Here is a 21,529-nt window from a genome sequence, read left to right as displayed (position 1 = left end):
ACTAAACGATTTAGTACGGTAGTGTGTGTTTTTGGTGATTTGGACGGAGCCCAAGTCACGTGCGCCAGGGCAGGAGCCAATCAGGAGGCAGTCAGAAAGAAAGAGAGAGAGAGAGAGAGAGAGAGAGAGGGAGAGAGAGAAGGAGGAGGTCACAAGAGAGAGAGAGAGAGGGAGAGAGAGAGACACGAGCAAACATCAAAAGAGGCGAAGCACGCTGTACCATGCGAGCTCGCGCTCGAAAATCGCAATGTCGGATCCACGGTGACGCGCATCATCTTCTTCATCATCATCTTCATCACCACCACCACCACCACCACCACCGCCGCCGCCAGCATCACCACCACCACCACCACCACCCTCGATCACCCCGTTTTGCAAAGGGAACGTGTTTTTTTTCTCACCGGAGGAACTTCGCAGGAACACGGAGGGTCCGCGCGCGGGGAAACATGGCCGAAGGTTTACCCTGATTCTGTTTCTTCTCCTCCTCCTCCTCCTCTTCCTCCTACTAGTTCTTCTCGTGATTATGAACAACAAAAAAAACTATTACACACAATTGTTAAACACTTCACTTTCATTTCGCTGGCGCGGGAGCGAAGGCGGGCGTCGGTAGTTTTAGTCCAGCGCCGAACTTGCTTGCTCGGTGCACGAGCTCCGCGCGGGGTTTGTTTACGCCGTGGGATCGCACGCGCGATTGAGAACGGGTTTTCGCTCTAGTAATAAGATGCGTGAAGGTGATAAAGGAGGAGGGGTGTGTGTGTGTGTGGCTAATCTCCCGCACACCTGCCCCCTCCTCACGTGAATTACGGTATGCACGTGGATGTTTAAAAAAAAAAAGTTAGTTGTTGTGGTCAAGCAGTGAAATTGGGCAATCGCATCAGCGATCATGAGGAGTTTCAGTTTTTTTTTAAAGACTTAAACGTGTGGCTGACTTTCTGAGTGATGGCTCCTGGTTTGTGCACGCGCGCACCTTAACGTGATTAGATTAGATGTGATGTATTCACCTCACCTATTCACCTTGTTTAGGGTAAAAATGGGAATTTCCATTTTTCGCCCACACACGTCGCGAATCTGCTGCTCTGTGTGTGTGTGTGTGTGTGTGTGTTGTAATGAACCAAGCAAACAAGCCAAACTCCAGATTGCTGAATCTCCGCGCTTGATTACCGACACTACCTCACCGGGATTGTGTTTCCGTTTTTCACTGTGCAGGAGGGCCGGGCGGAGATACCGCCAAGTGCCCGGGGCAGGAGGAGCGGAGCCCGGGGCAGGTCCTGGCTGGATCCGGCTACTGCAAATGGTTCAATGTGCGCATGGGATTTGGATTTATATCGATGACCCAGAGCGAGGGGCGTCCAGTTGACCCTCCATTAGACGTCTTTGTCCACCAGGTGAGTCCACCAGAGCTATTATACTTACTCGTGTGTACAGCTGTTCTCTCAGTCGGGCTTCGGTTCACTGACCGTCCTGACCGCTGCTGGCCTGCGTGATGGCTTTCAGAGTGTTCTGAATATCAGAGCAGGTCTTGCTCGGTGTTACATCTCGTGTGTACAGCTAAAGGCATTTAGGACCTTCAGGGGGACCTTCAGGGCATTATGCAGGCTACAAAACATGGCTTTTAGTGACACCATCATGGCCTATCCCACCCCCGAACTACCCCCTCCCCCTCCCACCACCACCGCAAAATTCAGTGTATAATAGATTTTTAAGTGAATATTGTGATCTCTAATAGCGGCGTTTGTGATGATGGGTTCGTTTTCCTCACGAGCTCTACACGTCATAAGACGTCACTTTTCAGTTCTGCACATATTAATTAGTCTTACAGGAGGCCTAATTGTCTTCGCCGTGTGAGGAAACGCTGCAGTTTGGAGAACCTAGCTGTCGAAAGATGTTCACTCGACCCAATGTACACTAAACACACGAATGATGGAGCTAACCAAAATGTCGGACCTCACAGCCTCACCAGCTCTTGGTTGTGTGTTTGTTCTTCTTCTTTCGCTCTTGGTTGCTAGCTTTCATGCTTCTTCATTTGTGTGTGTGTGTGTGTGTGTGTGTCCAGCGTTGAGCCAGATGTCGTCATGTGCTACAGTGTTTACATCCCGATGCTAGTAGCTTAAAGCTGTGGAGGTCGTTCTCACTCGGTTTCGATTTAATCGGTTTGCTAAAGGGCATCAGTCCGGATTTAATCCCGGTTTAGACCACCAATGCGGATTTTAAAACGGCGCGAGGCTGCTACGTCATAATGAGTCGGTTATATTTTGAAATTGAGACCGTTAAAGTGCGCGTGAGCAGCAGGCCGCTGAGGCGTTTACCTGACTGATCAAAACCGTGTGGCTTTCTTTTGCCTCAGAAAGCTGAAAATTTCACGTTTATTACACATTTATTAAGTATTTCAGGAGCCGGGATCTTATATTCGAGCCCCAGTGATTAGTTGAAGTCGTTATCTGCACGTTATTAACGTGTTCCTGAAGCTAGTCTGCTCGTATAGCTTTCCCATGCAGCTATAGGTATCACTGTTAAAGCACGAGCCAGACATTATATCTATACAGTCTGTGTGTGTGTGTGTGTGTGCGCTAATAAATACGCTACACTGGTCTTCATGATATATATATATATATATATATATATATATATATATATATATATATATATATATATATATATATATATATATATAAATAAGTTACAGTTGTCTTATAACACTTTTATAAAGTGTTGGGTCACATTTTGAACCTGTTTTGTGTGTTGTTTAATCAGAAAATAATCTTTTCCATTTTATATTAAAATGATTCATTTTGGTCTGGTTATGGTGTTAATCACTAAAGAGGCTGGTGTTTATTAATTTTTAGCTCATTTCTAGGCTAATAAATGATTAAATTGCTTTATATTCACTTTAGTTTCCAGCGTTTTAAGGCTTTAAAACCAAGACAACATTTCTGTGATGGAGTGGAGTCTGTTTAGCAACATGCTAACTTTTGTAATTGATTTGTTTGTCTTCCGTTTTGATTGGAGTTTCTGTCAGAAATGAAGGAAGAACTAAAGCTAAATTTTTTGTTACTTTATACATATATATATATATATATATATATATATATATACAAAATTTATTTTGTGTCTTTATCCTTCACAGCACTTTTGTAAAATCTTGGCTCCCCCTAATAAGGCATGTTTGTGTGCTTAGTAAAGATGTACATATTTATCTTCGTTGATATGTAATGAACCTTGTCATAAAAATTTGGTATTATTAAGTCGGGAAATTTGGAGGTTAGGTAGAAATTGAAATTGAAATAATTGACCGTAATATTGTTTTTTAAAGGTTATAACAGACTATAATATGTTACTGAAACGGTGTAAAAATATTTCTGTTTACAGCTACAATTTTTGTTTGTGTGATAGCAGTGTAAAGTGAAGATATTTCTAAAACCAGCATTATTTATAAAACGAAATGATATTCAGACTTTTATTGTTCATTCCTTACACACATCAGTCACGGGAAAAAGTGTCGTTTACCTCAGTATCAAGGTTCGCAGGTGAATTAGCTCATTTTAGATGGACACACTGTGATGTTCGGGCGCTAATACAATATGGAATAAAAAGATAAATATCCGAATAAATAAAACAGGCATGAATAACGTGTGTGTATGAGCTAGACATTTCCATACATCTAATTTGTTTTTAATTTAGCTAATTCCGTTTCGCATTAGCACATAGACACGATATGTACAGATAAAATAGACGTGTGTGACCGCTGTGATTGGACACAGTCATTTGGAAGACATGAATTTGTTTAAGTTTTGTAAATTGATACGGTGGGAAAAAAGGTTTAATTGAGATATTAAAGCTTTAGACAGCATCGTGAGCGCAGATATAATGGAAATGTGATTAACGCTAGTTTATATCCTCAGGGCTTCATTTTAGCTCAATGGCCTGACTTTTAAGGTTTTTCATTTTGCGTTCTTTCAGTGTGACTGTTATTATCAATAGTGTTGTTATTGTTATTATTATTATGACCATAGTTCCCATGATGCACTGCTGAGAGGGAAATGAACACAGATTGCTGTTATGAATCGATTCCTACAGTGAGTGTGTGATATACAGTGTGTGAGGAATGTTCTCATGAGGTTCAAACACAAATTAAGTTCTACCAGTGCAGCTTTAGCTACGCTACAGTGCGCTTCTCACGAAAAGAATGGACGGATGTTAATGTAGAAATGATTCGGTAATCGCCAGCCGTGTTGATTATGGGACAGATTCATTTAAAAGGACGTGCGAAACTATCCACCAGCGTGGGAAGACGTTCTACACGTTTCTTTAGTCCTTGTCTGCTGTCACAACGCCGCGACGTTTTCGTTGTGTATATTACGATTAGCATGAGGACCTTTCCTTTCTGTTCGGATCATGATTCTTGACGATATTTCTAGAAAATACGTCTACAATATGTATCCTGATCTAGACAGGGCCTAAGCTTTAGTCTTGCTTTAAAAAAAAAAAATGTATTTAATGATAAAAAAAAGCTGGATTTTTTTATTTACAAAATTTACTATTCAAAAACTTTATGATATTAGGAATTATTATTTAAAAAAAACGAATAAAAATATAAAAAAAAGATATTCTGGTGTAATTCATCACTATATCGTTATGACGTCACAATTTTTCCTCATTCGAAGAGTCCAATCCCGAATGGCCTTTCTGTCCGATCTAAGCGGGTGAATTGCTGTCCTCTTAATAACGGCTGAAATAATAAAGAATTGTACAGAATAAAGAATTATAACACTGACACGTAACACACGTAGCTTGGGATCAGATCACACGTCTGTTTTAATAGAAGAACAGTTCAATTTCCTGCACTGGCTGAGAAATGGGCGGGGCTTTCGTTACAATAGGGTTTCTGATCATTTTAAGAGTGTGATTTTGACGTGACGATTTTGTCCCGCTTTATTCCTCTCCACGTCGAACGCGGCGCAAACGTCCGTGTCCCGCCCTCCAGAGCAGACAACAAAACATGGCCTTTCACCCATTACTACTTCCTGTTTCTTTGCCCGCCTCTTGTTTGATTGACACACAGGAAACGCTGCTGCTGCATCAATGGAGCATCCTGTAGTACTGCTTTACCCACCGACATGAAGATTATGATAAAGTGTGTGTGTGTGTGTGTGTGCTTTTGCATACGAAATACAGGAGAGAGAAGAAGAAAAACATTTTGCACACACACACATGCATGTGTGTTGAGGGTTTAAAGTGTGTGTGTGTGTGTGTTGGGGGTTGGGAGTTCTCACTCTCCACAGGCATTCTTTAAAAGAGGAATTTCTTTAAAGACAAAAAAAGGGAGGGGAGTTGTCCCCTCCCCCTCAAAATCACATATACATGCGCACACACACACTCATACATACACACACACACACGGACGTGTGTGTTTGTTCATGTGTCTGTGTGTGGGCATGTGCTTGCCGTAGTACATCTGCAGTGACTTTTTTCAACTTTTGTTGTAGAAATGTTGCTCTGTGTGTTTGAAAGGGTTAATGTGTGTGTATGTGTGTGTGTGAAAGGGTTAATGTGTGTGTATGTGTGTGTGTGTGAAAGGGTTAATGTGTGTGTGTGAGAGAGAGAGAAAGGGTTAATGTCTAAATTTTAATCTCTCTCTGTGTTAAAGGGTTAATGTGTGTGTGTGTGTGTGTATGTAAGAGAGACATAAAGTGAGAGAGGGTTAATGTGTGTGTGTGTGTAAGAGAGACAGAAAGTGAGAGAGGGTTAATGTTTGTGTGTGTGTGATAGAGAGAGAAAGAGATTGAGAGAGAAAGAGAAAGGGTTAGTGTGTGTTTGTGTGTGTTCTAAATTTTATTCTTTTTTCTGTGTTAAAGGGTTAATGTGTGTGTGTGTGTGTGTGTGAGAGAGAGAGAGAGAGAGAGAGAGAAAGGGTTAATGTGTGTGTGTGTTCTAAATTTTGAACTCTGTGTGTGCGTATGTGTGAGAGAGAGGGGGAAAGTGAAAGGGTTAATGTGTGTGTGTGTGTGAGAGAGAGAGAGAGAGAGAAAGGGTTAATGTGTGTGTGTGTGTGAGAGAGAGAGAGAGAGAGAGAGAGGGAAAGTGAAAGGGTTAATGTGTGTGTGTGAGAGAGAGAGAGAGAGAGAGAAAGAGAGAGAGAGAGAAAGGGTTAATGTGTGTGTGTGTGTGTGAGAGAGAGAGAGAGAGAGAGAGAGAGAAAGGGTTAATGTGTGTGTGTGTGAGAGAGAGAGAGAGAGAGAGAGAAAGGGTTAATGTGTGTGTGTGTGTGTGTGAGAGAGAGAGAGAGAGAGAGAGAAAGGGTTAATGTGTGTGTGTGAGAGAGAAAGAGAGAGAGAGAGGGAAAGTGAAAGGGTTAATATGTGTGTGTGTGAGAGAGAGAGAGAGAGAGAGAGAGAGAGAGAGAGAAAGGGTTAATGTGTGTGTGTGTGTGTGTGAGAGAGAGAGAAAGGGTTAATGTGTGTGTGTGTGTGTGTGAGAGAGAGAGAGAGGGAAAGTGAAAGGGTTAATGTGTGTGTGTGTGTGTGTGTGAGAGAGAGAGAGAGAGAGAGAGAGAGAAAGGGTCAATGTGTGTGTGTTCTAAATTTTAAACTGTGTGTACGTGTGAGAGAGAGAGAGGGAAAGTGAAAGGGTTAATGTGTGTGTGTGTGTGTGTGTGTATAAAGGTTAAATCGGGCCCCTGGCCAGATTAACCTCTCGTCCGTTTCACCATTTGGCACGTAGACACACCCCTAAATCCTGAGGATACTCTCTCTCTGTCTCTGTCTCTCTCTGTCACTCTGTCTCTCTCTCTCTCTCTCTCTCTCTCTCTCTCTCTCTCTCTCTCTCTTTTTGGAACTAAGGACTGATGACATCAGGGACTTTGGTGTGCCGTCATGTTGTTGCCATGACAACGAACCAAGCAGTTCAGATCCGTTCACTCAGTTGAAGCGTGTCAGTATTTCAGTGTTTCAGTATTTCAGTGTTTCAGTGTTTCAGTCTTTCAGTGTTTCAGTCTTTCAGTGTTTCAGTGTTTCAGTATTTCAGTGTTTCAGTATTTCAGTGTTTCAGTATTTCAGTGTTTCAGTATTTCAGTTTTTCAGTGTTTTAGTATTTCAGTGTTTTAGTATTTCAGTTTTTCAGTGTTTCAGTGTTTCAGTATTTCAGTATTTCAGAGTTTTAGTATTTCAGTGTTTCAGTATTTCAGTATTTCAGTGTTTCAGTATTTCAGAGTTTTAGTATTTTAATATTTCAGTGTTTCAGTGTTTTAGTATTTCAGAGTTTTAGTATTTCAGTTTTTCAGTGTTTCAGTGTTTCAGTATTTCAGTGTTTCAGTATTTCAGAGTTTCAGTATTTCAGTTTTTCAGTGTTTCAGTTTTTCAGTGTTTTAGTATTTCAGTTTCAGTATTTCAGTTTTTCAGTGTTTCAGTTTTTCAGTGTTTTAGTATTTCAGAGTTTCAGTATTTCAGTTTTTCAGTGTTTCAGTTTTTCAGTGTTTCAGTTTTTCAGTATTTCAGAATTTCAGTGTTTCAGTATTTCAGTTTTTCAGTGTTTCAGTTTTTCAGTGTTTTAGTATTTCAGAGTTTCAGTTTTTCAGTGTGTCAGTTTTTCAGTGTTTCAGTATTTCAGTGTTTCAGTTTTTCAGTGTTTTAGTATTTCAGTTTTTCAGTGTTTCAGTATTTCAGTGTTTCAGTTTTTCAGTGTTTCAGTTTTTCAGTGTTTTAGTATTTCAGTGTTTCAGTGTTTTAGTATTTCAGTGTTTCAGTTTTTCAGTGTTTCAGTTTTTCAGTGTTTCAGTTTTTCAGTGTTTCAGTTTTTCAGTATTTCAGTATTTCAGTGTTTCAGTATTTCAGTGTTTCAGTGTTTCAGTTTTTCAGTGTTTCAGTGTTTTAATATTTCAGTGTTTCAGTGTTTCAGTATTTCAGTGTTTCAGTTTTTCAGTGTTTTAGTATTTCAGTGTTTCAGTATTTCAGTGTTTTAGTATTTCAGTGTTTCAGTTTTTCAGTGTTTTAGTATTTCAGTGTTTCAATTTTTCAGTGTTTTAGTATTTCAGTGTTTCAGTGTTTCAGTATTTCAGTGTTTTAGTATTTCAGTGTTTCAGTGTTTCAATGTTTCAGTTTTTCAGTGTTTTAGTATTTCAGTGTTTCAGTGTTTCAGTATTTCAGTGTTTCAGTTTTTCAGTGTTTCAGTGTTTTAGTATTTCAGTGTTTCAGTATTTCAGTGTTTCAGTGTTTCAGTTTTTCAGTGTTTTAGTATTTCAGTTTTTCAGTCTTTCAGTATTTCAGTGTTTCAGTATTTCAGTGTTTCAGTTTTTCAGTGTTTCAGTGTTTCAGTGTTTTAGTATTTCAGTGTTTCAGTTTTTCAGTGTTTCAGTATTTCGGTGTTTTAGTATTTCAGTGTTTCAGTGTTTCAGTATTTCAGTGTTTTAGTATTTCAGTGTTTCAGTTTTTCAGTGTTTCAGTATTTCAGTGTTTCAGTGTTTCAGTATTTCAGTATTTCAGTGTTTCAGTGTTTCAGTTTTTCAGTGTTTCAGTGTTTCAGTGTTTTAGTATTTCAGTTTTTCAGTCTTTCAGTTTTTCAGTGTTTTAGTATTTCAGTGTTTCAGTATTTCAGTGTTTTAGTATTTCAGTATTTCAGTGTTTCAGTGTTTCAGTTTTTCAGTGTTTCAGTGTTTCAGTTTTTCAGTGTTTCAGTATCAGAGCACCATGTCAACGTCACTGGAATAAAGAGCTAGAAAAGAATGAAAGCAGGTGTGTGTGTGTGTGTGTGTGTCACTTGGTGTGTAACTCACCATGGTGTGTGTGTGTTGTGTGTGAACGCTGAGGGATTGGTTTTGAAATGAAAAGGTGTGAACTCCACTTCCTGTCTCCTTCCTTTCATTTCCTTTCCCTCTGTCTCCCTCTGTTCATTAACACCACTAATCACTTATTATTATTATTATTATTGTCATTTGTGAAGTCTATCTGTCTATCTATCTATCTATCTATCTATCTATCTATCTATCTATCTATCTATCTATCTATCTATCTATCTATCTATCTGTCTGTCTGTCTGTCTGTCTGTCTATTTATCTGTCTGTCTGTCTGTCTATCTATCTATCTATCTATCTATCTATCTATCTGTCTGTCTGTCTGTCTGTCTGTCTGTCTGTCTGTCTATCTATCTATCTATCTATCTATTTTACAAAAAACTCTTCTTCTCCTCTCTCTCTCTCTCTCTCTCTCTCTCTCTCTCTCTTTCCGTCTCGTCCAGGTTCCTCTCGTTTCCTCCGCTTAACTTCAAAACCAGAGGGTGAAAAGGGGGAGGAAAAAAAACACTGCTCAGGTCACATGGCCAAGTCCCGCCTTCCTTAAAAAAATTCCTGATGCCCATATAAGGAAATAAAGGCAGAATGATTAAACAGACGTCGGGATGAATGGAGTGAGGAGATTCATCAAAAGTAGAAAATAAAAATAAGACTAAAAATGAATTTTTCTGTAGTTTTTAATCTGGACTCAGAGCTGAATATGAATTAGAGATGTAATTAGAGTTTAGGTCACGCATATTCATTTTATAAAGATTATTTTTCCCTTTTTATTTACACGTGTTTTTACGATTTTTATTTATTATTTGGACGATGCTCACGGAAACAGAACAGAAAAAAAATCGTCTGGATTATAAACGTTTCTGTAAAAAATGTAATTAAATCTACCAGAACAAATCATTAAATATTTTAAAATATTTATTTAAATATACAATATTTATTTAGATAATAAAATGATATACTAAAAATAAAACAAAAGAAAACAAATAATTATATGTAAATCATGGATTAATTTAATTTATTAAATTGCAACAGAAGTTATATTTTATTATTTCGAACTGTAATTCTTTCCGTTGGTCAGTTTTCAATTCTTTATTCTTCTACAAATTAATTCATCATTTATTAATCAGTTATTCAGTTATTCATCAGTTATTAAAAATTATTTTACATTATTCAGCTGAATTTGGATTGAAATTCTTATTTTCTTCTTGTTATGTGAAACCGTTTCCTTTCTAAGTCACTGTACATTTCGTCCCGGAAATCAATCAATCAATCAATCAATCAATCTATCTATCTATCTATCTATCTATCTATCTATCTATCTATCTATCTATCTATCTATCTATCTATCTATCTATCTATCTATCTATCTATCTATCTATCTATCTATCTATCTATCTATCTATCTCAATAATACAGCAGTGTGTAACATGTAAAACCGTGAATTCACCTGCATGATATTTCACACAATTAGGGATTAGAACAATAAACTAGTTCTAAACAGAACAATAAACTAGTTCCATATAAAGTAATCAACTAGTTCTAAACAGAAGAATAAACTAGTTCTAAACAGAAGAATATACTAGTTCTAATCAGAACAATAAACTAGTTCTAAACAGAACAATAAACTAGTTCTAAACAGAACAATAAACTAGTTCTATATAAAGTAATCAACTAGTTCTAAACAGAAGAATAAACTAGTTCTAAACAGAAGAATAAACTGGTTCTAAACAGAAGAATATACTAGTTCTAATCAGAACAATAAACTAGTTCAAAGCAGAACAATAAACTACTTCTAAACAGAACAATAAACTAGTTCTAATCAGAAGAATAAACTAGTTATATAAAAAGAAATAAACCAGTTCTAAACAGAACAATAAACTAGTTCTAAACAGAACAATAAACTAGTTCTAATCAGAAGAATAAACTAGTTCTATATAAAGTAATAAACTAGTTCTAAACAGAACAATAAACTAGTTCTATATAAAGTAATAAACTAGTTCTATATAAAGTAATAAACTAGTTCTAAACAGAACAATAAACTAGTTCTAATCAGAAGTATAAACTAGTTCTAAACAGAACAATAAACTAGTTCTAAACAGAACAATAAACTAGTTCTAAACAGAAGTATAAACTAGTTCTAAGCAGAACAATAAACTAGTTCTAAACAGAAGTATAAACTAGTTCTAAGCAGAACAATAAACTAGTTCTAAACAGAACAATAAACTAGTTCTAAACAGAACAATAAACTAGTTCTAAACAGTAGTAAACTAGTTCTAAACAGAACAATAAACTAGTTCTAATCAGAACAATAAACTAGTTCAAAGCAGAACAATAAACTATTTCTAAACAGAACAATAAACTAGTTCTAAACAGAACAATATACTAGTTCTAAGCAGAACAATAAACTAGTTCTAAACAGAACAATATACTAGTTCTAAACAGAAGAATAAACTAGTTCTAAACAGAACAACAAACTAGTTCTAAACAGAAGAATAAACTAGTTCTAAACAGAACAATAAACTAGTTCTAAGCAGAACAATATACTAGTTCTAAGCAGAACAATAAACTAGTTCTAAACAGAACAATATACTAGTTCTAAACAGAACAATAAACTAGTTCTAAACAGAACAACAAACTAGTTCTAAACAGAAGAATAAACTAGTTCTAAACAGAACAATAAACTAGTTCTAAGCAGAACAATAAACTAGTTCTAAGCAGAACAATAAACTAGTTCTAAATAGAACAATAAACTAGTTCTAAACAGAACAATATACTAGTTCTAAACAGAAGAATAAACTAGTTCTGAGCAGAACAATAAATTAGTTCTAAACAGAACAATAAACAAGTTCTAAACAGAAGAATAAACTAGTTCTAAACAGAACAATAAACTAGTTCTAAACAGAAGAATAAATTAGTTCTAAACAGAACAATAAACTAGTTCTAAACAGAACAATAAACTAGTTCTAAACAGAACAATAAACTAGTTCTAAACAGAACAATAAATTAGTTCTAAACAGAACAATAAACTAGTTCTAAACAGAACAATAAACTAGTTCTAAACAGAACAATAAACTAGTTCTAAACAGAAGAATAAATTAGTTCTAAACAGAACAATAAACTAGTTCTAAACAGAACAATATACTAGTTCTAAACAGAACAATAAACTAGTTCTAAACAGAACAATAAACTAGTTCTAAACAGAACAATAAATTAGTTCTAAACAGAACAATAAACTAGTTCTAAACAGAACAATAAACTAGTTTTAGTTCCCTAGCACCTTTTTTTGTATTTTTTTTATTTTTTGTAAATCTAGAATATTTTATTTATTTTTTATTCATATATTATTATGAAAAATTATTATTATATTTTAATAATATAAAATAAAATAAATAAATAAAACTAATATATATACTAATATATATATATTATTATTATATATTATTATTATTATATATTATTATTAAAAAATAAAACATACAAAGACATGTGAAATTGATCTGTAAACTTTTTAAAAAAAAAAAGTTTTAAAATTAAAATAAATAAATAAACATTAATAAAAATAAAATTAGTTTATTTTAAATTTTTTTGTTGTTGTTTGTTTTAACAGACTCTGGTAAAAATTCACGAGTGCAGAGTCACATGACCTGTGACACAATCATAATCATTTATATAATTAATTATTCTAGAAATCTTAGTAATATTTATATTTAAAAATTTATATATATTACATCCGTTTGAAAATACTGATGTCTCAGTAGAAATGTGTGGAAATGAAGGAAGATTGGGTTTAACTGCGGATTCTGAACTTCAGATCCTGTGTCTGTGTTTGTAAATAATACAGAAAAAAATGAATAATTTTAATGGGAATGAAGTTAATAAGGATTTTTTATTTGTATTTAAAAAAATGCACATTTTCTGAAGGTAACCAAATTGAAACTTTAAAGGTTTTATTTAAGACATATTTGTTTTAAGAAAAAGAAAAGTTGAACAAACAGAAAGAAGTTAAAAAAATCTTTTTACTTGTTTTAATGTAATAAAATCATTAATCATGAAATAATTCTCTAAAAAAAGAGAAATTTATTGCTTTCTCACGTAGAATTAATTCACATGAATTCAATCAAAGATTTTACTTTTTTATTTCTTTTTGGAAATAGTTCCTAAAATGAATACGTTTTGTACTTTTGAATACATTTTTATATATAGAATATATATATTTCTTTTCATTTATATTTTATATCTGATTTATGTTTTTGAATGTTTTTGTATATATAGAATATTTCATTAGTCTTTCATTTGTATTTTATATCTCATTCATTTTTTTAAAGCATTTGTATATATAGATTATTTCATTTTTTTAAATTTATATTTATATATATTTATCTTACTTTCTGGCAAAAGAATTTCCTTTGAGATTAAAGTACTTTTGAATACATTTGTGTATATAGAATATTTTATTTATTTTTCATTTATATTTTTTTTTAGCTCATTTATATTTTTCAAAACATTTGTGTATATAAAACATTTTATTTATTTATTTATTTATTTTGTATCTCATTTATATCTTTGAAAACATCATATATAGATTATTTCATCTTTTTATTGATATTTATTTATTTACATCTATCTATCTATCTATCTATCTATCTATCTATCTATCTATCTATCTATCTACCTCTCTCTCTCTCTCTCTCTCTCTATATATATATATGTATATATATATAATTTTATATTTATTTATATTTTTATTTATTTTTCTGACAGACTTTCTGGCAAAAGAATTTCCTTTGGGATGAATGTACTTTTAAATACATTTGTGCATATGGAATATTTGATTTATTTTTCATTTATATTATTTCTTTATTTATTTTTTATTATGTTTTTTATTTACCTCATTTATTTTTGAAAACATTTGTATATATGGATTTTTTCATTTATTTTTCATTCATATTTATCTTTATTCATATAATTTATTTATTTTATATTTGTTAATATTTATATTTTTATTTATTTATCTATAGAATTTCCTTCAGGATTAATAAAGTTCTATCTTATTTGAAAATCCTGATGAAACTAGCATGTGCAGCAAAACAAATAGCAAAACTGCTGTTTTGAAGAAGAGAGTTCAGTGTTTCTACATGATGTAAGCTAGTGCTTTATAAACGTGTGTATCAGTAAGCAGGCGTTTGTTATTAGCTGTAAAATGTGTAGAAAAGCAGAACAAATCTGGTGAGATCAGGTTCTTCACCTGTGAGCGATTAGCAAACAAACCTTTCACCTAACTAGCTCGCTAACTAACTCTTACTCTTCCAGTGCTTTTCTCTGTGCTGATTTCCTGACAGAACGCAGGAAACGCTAGTAAATATAACATACTCGATTTTGTAGCTGTGGAAATAATGCGCTGGAGGGAACAGTTCAGAGATGTGTATAGAGATTTCCTCGCTAAAGTCCAGCGTTAGCACCAGCTAATATCACGTTAGCTGCTGATATTGTCCTGCAAATACTAATCAAAAGGTCATTATTTTTATAATCGGGTTCAATTTCTGCATTCAGACACTAAACACAACCCAAAACTAGGTTATTCTGCTACATTAGCTAGCTGTGTGTGTGTGTGTGTGAGAGAGAGAGAGAGAGAGAGAGAGAGAGAGAGTTTCTGAAGTTTGACTGGGATCATAAAGACAACTGAGGAAATAACACTTTTGCTTTAATGCTTTGGGCCATGAATTGCAAGCTAACACACACACACACAGTTCATATCCGGCCGCTACTGACGGTGTGTTGTGATTGATAAAGAGTGTGCTGGAAGATCAAATGGTGTGTGTGTGTGTGTGTGAGCGAGCTAATTTGGACCCCCAGACTCGGTGTAGTATGTGTGTGTGTGTGTGTGTGTGAGCGAGCTAATTTGGACCCCCAGACTCGGTGTAGTATGTGTGTGTGTGTGTGTGTGTGTGTGAGCGAGCTAATTTGGACCCCCAGACTCGGTGTAGTATGTGTGTGTGTGTGTGTGTGAGCGAGCTAATTTGGACCCCCAGACTCGGTGTAGTATGTGTGTGTGTGTGTGTTTGAGAGTAAGAAAGCACTCCAGAAGAGAGGATAAGGGGGGTGGGGAAAGGGGTCAAAGGTCAGTGGGAAGGATGTAATCTTTTGGAGCAGGGTTCCAGTGTCGGGGTTGGACTTGTCGTCTTTTTTTTTTTTCCATTCGCTTCTTCTTCAGACGGACTAAATAAGAGAGAGAGAGAGAGACTGAGAGAGAGAGAGAGAGAGAGAGAGAGAGAGAGTATTTGTGTTGTTAGTGTGTAATAATAGTGTAATAATGCAGTGTATATATCACACACACACACACACACACATACACACACACACACACACACACACAGACAGAGCTGTTGTTATAGAGAACTCATCAGTCTGTCTCTCTCACTGACTCAGCTCTGTTTCTCTCTCAGCTCTGTTTCTCTCACTGTCCTAGCTCTGTGTCTATCTCTGTTCCAGCTCTGTGTCTATCTCTGTTCCAGCTCTGTGTCTCTCTCTGTCTCAGCTCTGTCTCTCTCTGTCCCAGCTCTGTGTCTCTCTCTGTGCCAGCTCTGTCTCTCTCTGTCTCAGCTCTGTGTCTCTCTCTGTCTCAGCTCTGTCTCTCTCTGTCTCAGCTCTGTTTCTCTCTCTGTTCCAGCTCTGTGTCTCAGCTCTGTGTCTCTCTCTGTTCCAGCTCTATGTCTCTCTCTGTCCCAGCTCTGTCTCTCTGCCTCAGCTCTGTCTCTCTCTGCCTCAGCTCTGTGTCTCTCTCTGTCCCAGCTCTGTGTCTCTCTCTGTCCCAGCTCTGTCTCTCTCTGCCTCAGCTCTGTCTCTCTCTGCCTCAGCTCTGTCTCTCTCTGCCTCAGCTCTGTCTCACTGCCTGAGCTGTGTATAAGCCAGTTGAGCAGAATAATCCATTTGAGGAGTGTTAGCTTGATGGAGGTGACGTGAGCGTATCGTGGCATTCTCCTCCTCACACGTCTCTATTCAGCTCACTTCAATGAGACCTGAGAGAAATAGATTTGTGAATAAAGATACCCCGAGAGGAGGACAGAGTTAACGCTGACTTTTACTCAATCCAGTGTTACTGCCCTCTGTGTGAAGAACATTTCACAGTAATGTAGATATTTACAGGACCAGGGGGAGACCGGGACAGGGGAATTCTGGGAAATTCTGGAAAAATCCGCTCACGGGTCATAATGCAGCATCGTAGCTTCAGTTCATTCTGTGTTTATGTGTGTGTGTGTGTGTGTGTGCATATGTATGTGTGTGTGTATATATGTGTGTGTGCACATGTGTATGTGTATATGTATATGTGTGTGTGTGTGCACATGTGTATATGTATGTGTATATGTGTGTGTGCACATGTGTATATGTATATGTATGTGTATATGTGTGTGTGCACATGTGTATGTGTATATGTATGTGTATATGTGTGGGTGTGTGTATGTGTGTGTGCACATGTGTATGTGTATATGTATGTGTATATGTGTGGGTGTGTGTATGTGTGTGTGCACATGTGTATGTGCACATACACATACATGTATGTGTATATGTGTGTGTGTATATATGTGTGTGCACATGTGTATGTGTATATGTATGTGTATATGTGTGTGTGTATATATATGTGTGTGTGCACATGTGTATGTGTATATGTGTGTGTGTGCACATGTGTATATGTATATGTATGTGTATATGTGTGTGTGTATATGTGTGTGTGCACATGTGTATGTGTATATGTATATGTGTGTGTGTGTGTGCACATGTGTATATGTATGTGTATATGTGTGTGTGCACATGTGTATGTGTATATGTATATGTATGTGTATATGTGTGTGTGCACATGTGTATGTGTATATGTATGTGTATATGTGTGGGTGTGTGTATGTGTGTACATGTGTATGTGTATATGTATGTGTATATGTGTGTGTGCACATGTGTATGTGTATATGTGTGTGTGCACATGTGTATATGTATATGTATGTGTATATGTGTGTGTGTGTATATGTGTGTGTGCACATGTGTATGTGTATATGTATGTGTATATGTGTGTGTGTATATATGTGTGTGTGCACATGTGTATATGTATATGTATGTGTATATGTGTGTGTGTATATGTGTGTGTGCACATGTGTATGTGTATATGTATGTGTATATGTGTGTATGTGTATATGTGTGGGTGTGCACGTGTATGTGTATATGTATATGTATGTGTATATGTGTGTGTGTATATGTGTGTGTGTATATGTAGGTGTATATGTGTGTGTGTATATGTGTGTATGTGTATATGTGTGTGTGTGTGCACATGTGTATATGTATATGTATGTGTATATGTGTGTGTGTGTATATGTGTGTGTGCACATGTGTATATGTATGTGTATATGTGTGTGTGTGTGTATGTGTGTGTGTGCACATGTGTATATGTATATGTATGTGTATATGTGTGTGTGTGTGTATGTGTGTGTGTGCACATGTGTATATGTATATGTATGTGTATATGTGTGTGTGTGTATATGTGTGTGTGCACATGTGTATATGTATGTGTATATGTGTGGGTGTGTGTATGTGTGTGTGCACATGTGTATGTGTATATGTATGTGTATATGTGTGTGTGTATATGTGTGTGTGTATATGTAGGTGTATATGTGTGTGTGTATATGTGTGTATGTGTATATGTGTGGGTGTGCACATGTGTATATGTATATGTATGTGTATATGTGTGTGTGTGTATGTGTGTGTGTGCACATGTGTATGTGTATATGTATGTGTATATGTATGTGTATATGTGTGGGTGTGTGTATGTGTGTGTGCACATGTGTATGTGTATATGTATGTGTATATGTGTGTGTGTGTATATGTGTGTGTGTGTATATGTGTGGGTGTGCACAGGTGTATATGTATATGTATGTGTATATGTGTGTGTGTGTATATGTGTGTGTGTGTATATGTGTGGGTGTGCACAGGTGTATATGTATATGTATGTGTATATGTGTGTGTGTATATGTGTGTGTGTGCACAGGTGTATATGTATATGTATGTGTATATGTGTGTGTGTGTATATGTGTGTGTGCACATGTGTATGTGTATATGTATGTGTATATGTATGTGTATATGTGTGGGTGTGTGTATGTGTGTGTGCACATGTGTATGTGTATATGTGTGTGTGTGCACATGTGTATGTGTATATGTATGTGTATATGTGTGGGTGTGTGTATGTGTGTGTGCACATGTGTATGTGTATATGTATGTGTTTATGTGTGTATGTGTATATGTGAGGGTGTGCACATGTGTATATGTATGTGTATATGTGTGTGTGTATATGTAGGTGTATATGTGTGTGTGTATATGTGTGTATGTGTATATGTGTGGGTGTGCACAGGTGTATATGTATATGTATGTGTATATGTGTGTGTGTGTATGTGTGTGTGTGCACATGTGTATATGTATATGTATGTGTATATGTGTGGGTGTGTGTATGTGTGTGTGCACATGTGTATATGTATATGTTTGTGTATATGTGTGTATGTGTATATGTGAGGGTGTGCACATGTGTATATGTATATGTATGTGTATATGTGTGTGTGTATATGTGTGTGTGTATATGTATGTGTATATGTGTGTGTGCACGTGTATATGTATATGTATGTGTATATGTGTGTGTGTGTATGTGTGTGTGTGCACATGTGTATATGTATGTGTATATGTGTGTGTGTGTATATGTGTGTGTGTGTATATGTGTGGGTGTGCACATGTGTATATGTATATGTTTGTGTATATGTGTGTGTGTGTGTATGTGTGTGTGTGCACATGTGTATATGTATATGTATGTGTATATGTGTGTGTGTGTGTATATGTGTGGGTGTGCACATGTGTATATGTATATGTTTGTGTATATGTGTGTATGTGTATATGTGTGTGTGTGTATATGTGTGTGTGTGCACATGTGTATATGTATATGTATGTGTATATGTGTGGGTGTGCACATGTGTATATGTATATGTTTGTGTATATGTGTGTATGTGTATATGTGTGTGTATATGTGTGTGTGCACATGCGTGTGTGTGCACATGTGTATATGTATATGTATGTGTATATGTGTGTGTGTGCACATGTGTATGTGTATATGTATGTGTATATGTGTGTGTGTATATATGTGTGTGTGTATATGTGTGTGTGTGCACATGTCTATGTTTATATGTATATGTATGTGTATATGTGTGTGTGTATATGTGTGTGTGTATATGTATATGTATATGTATGTGTATATGTGTGTATGTGTATATGTGTATATGTGTGTGTGCACATGTGTATATGTATATGTATGTGTATATGTGTGTGTGCACATGTGTATATGTGTGTGTGTGTATATGTGTGTGTGCACATGTGTATATGTATATGTATGTGTATATGTGTGTATGTGTATATGTGTGGGTGTGCACATGTGTATATGTATATGTTTGTGTATATGTGTATATGTGTGTGTGTGCACATGTGTATGTGTATATGTATGTGTATATGTGTGTGTGTATATGTGTGTGTGTGCACATGTCTATGTGTATATGTATATGTATGTGTATATGTGTGTGTGTATATGTGTGTGTGTATATGTATATGTATATGTATATGTATGTATGTGTATATGTGTGTGTGCACATGTGTATATGTATGTGTATATGTGTGTGTGCACATGTGTATATGTGTGTGTGTATATGTATATGTATATGTATGTGTATATGTGTGTATGTGTATGTGTGTATATGTGTGTGTGCACATGTGTATATGTATATGTATGTGTATATGTGTGTGTGCACATGTGTATATGTAAATGTATGTGTATATGTGTGTGTGTATATATGTGTGTGTGTATGTGTGTGTGTGTGTATGTGTTTTATCAATTAAATGAAAGGATGATGTATTTGATCAGCAGCTCTGACACACACCACAGATTTACTGTATTTTCACACCTTATCGTTTCTATAGTAACAAGTAACACATGCAGACACACAACAATTAAAAATAAAAACAAACAAAACAAAACAATAGTCATTGACATGGTGATGTTTATTTAAAGAAAGAGTCTCTAGTGTCAGAGAGATACATTTACACAGGAGTTTACTCTTCCTGTTTCCTGTGTGCACAAAGTCAATAAATTTCTGTATTAAAGATTAGAAAGTAACTGAGAGTGTGTGTGTGTGTGTTTCACAGAGTAAACTGGTGATGGAAGGCTTCCGGAGCCTGAGGGAAGGCGAGCAGGTGGAGTTCACCTTTAAAAGGTCCAGTAAAGGGCTGGAGTCGCTCAGGGTAACGGGGCCCGGGGGCGGACCCTGCTCCGGCAGCGAGCGACGCCCCAAAGGCAAGGCTCCGCCCCCCAAACGCAAACCAAAGGGAGACCGGTGAGTCTGCAGAGCATTGTGGGATATGTAGTTACTAACACTTCTGGGATGTTTTCTAACCACAGACTCGAAGTTATACATTTATGATGTTTATAAAGTAATAATATAAAGTTAATAAATATCTTATTATCTTATATATTATTTAAGAATGTTTTATTGCAGCTAAATTATGGCAAATTAACTATTTTAAATTTATTATTTTTATTATTATTATTATTATTATTATTATTATTATTATTATTATTATTATTATTATACTGCAATAAATATCCACTGTTATTTTATTATTTTTAAATATTTTATTATTTTATTTTACATTAGATTATCTATATATATTAGAATTTTTTATTTTCATTTTATTTTCAATTGTGTTGATGTCACTGACTGAGTCAATGGTGTGATACTGGTTGCTATGGTGATGGTGAAACAACTAATAGTGGAATATGGATTTCTCCGACTGAAACTACACGTGTGTGTGTGTGTGTGTGTGTGTTCAGTGGTCTATTCAGGTTGTGTTGACCTTTGGAAAAAACACAAGTTGTTTACCTTCGTAAAAAGTGTGATATTGTAACATCTAAAAAAATGTATAAACTTTGTTAATGAGTGTGTAGAATCATGCAGTGTGTGTGTGTGTGAGTAAAAGCCGGTTCAGTAGCGCTGCAGGAGATGTGAGGTGATTCAGTCTGATGTGATGAGGCTGTGAATCAGAAGCCTGCCACTTGGTACGGCATCTGTTACTGCGTGTGTGTGTGTGTGCGTGTGTGTGTGTGTGTGATGTGCTGTCCGACTGAACTCATCCAGAAATAGACACGCAGTGGGAGTTGATGCTTCATCGTGTTTTCTCTCACTCTGCCACTATTGTATGGTGTGTTCAGGATCTCGTGTACAATGATAATAATAATAATAATAATAATAGTAACAGCTAGTGTATATAGTTGTAATAGACGGTTAATAAAGCCTTTATGAACATTAGGACTGTTAGATTAACAGACTGGTGTGTGTTCAGTCTCTGAGTGAAATCTGTCCTTTACTTTTTATGCAGATTTTTTTGTATTTAATTTAATTTAATTTAATTTAATTTAATTTAATTTAATTTAATTTAATTTAATTTAATTTAATTTAATTTTATTTTATTTTATTTTATTTTTTTATTTTTTTTAGTTTAAATCTCTCCTCTTAGACTGAAATATGACCTGAGATTTAGACCCCCCTGCTTTCTGACTGTGGTCACACTACCGGCCACTAATCAGCGCGATGTGACCGCTGTGCTGTGTTACACTGTTAATCCTGCACCGCCCCCTACTGGACACGCATGCGCACTGCAACACACTAACAGCACGCCGCTGAT

General features: G+C 35.7%; 1 protein-coding gene across 1 annotated transcript in view; it reads left to right on the top strand.

Annotated features, from left to right (window-relative positions):
• Window positions 1–160: 160 nt before the first annotated feature.
• The window catches only part of lin28b (lin-28 homolog B (C. elegans)), a 25,841-nt gene continuing 4,472 nt past the window's right edge, over window positions 161–21,529 (top strand). Inside the window, exons 1-3 of the mRNA XM_058393725.1 lie at window positions 161–456; window positions 1,207–1,385; window positions 19,994–20,181. Coding sequence (XP_058249708.1) covers window positions 222–456; window positions 1,207–1,385; window positions 19,994–20,181 — 602 coding nt within the window. The 5' untranslated portion in view covers window positions 161–221. The remainder of the gene's footprint in view (window positions 457–1,206; window positions 1,386–19,993; window positions 20,182–21,529) is intronic.

This window comes from Hemibagrus wyckioides, linkage group LG06, assembly GCF_019097595.1.
Source record: "Hemibagrus wyckioides isolate EC202008001 linkage group LG06, SWU_Hwy_1.0, whole genome shotgun sequence".
NCBI lineage: Eukaryota > Metazoa > Chordata > Actinopteri > Siluriformes > Bagridae > Hemibagrus > Hemibagrus wyckioides.
Note: the sequence above shows the minus strand (reverse complement) of the source record. Positions and strands in the feature narration are given on the sequence as shown.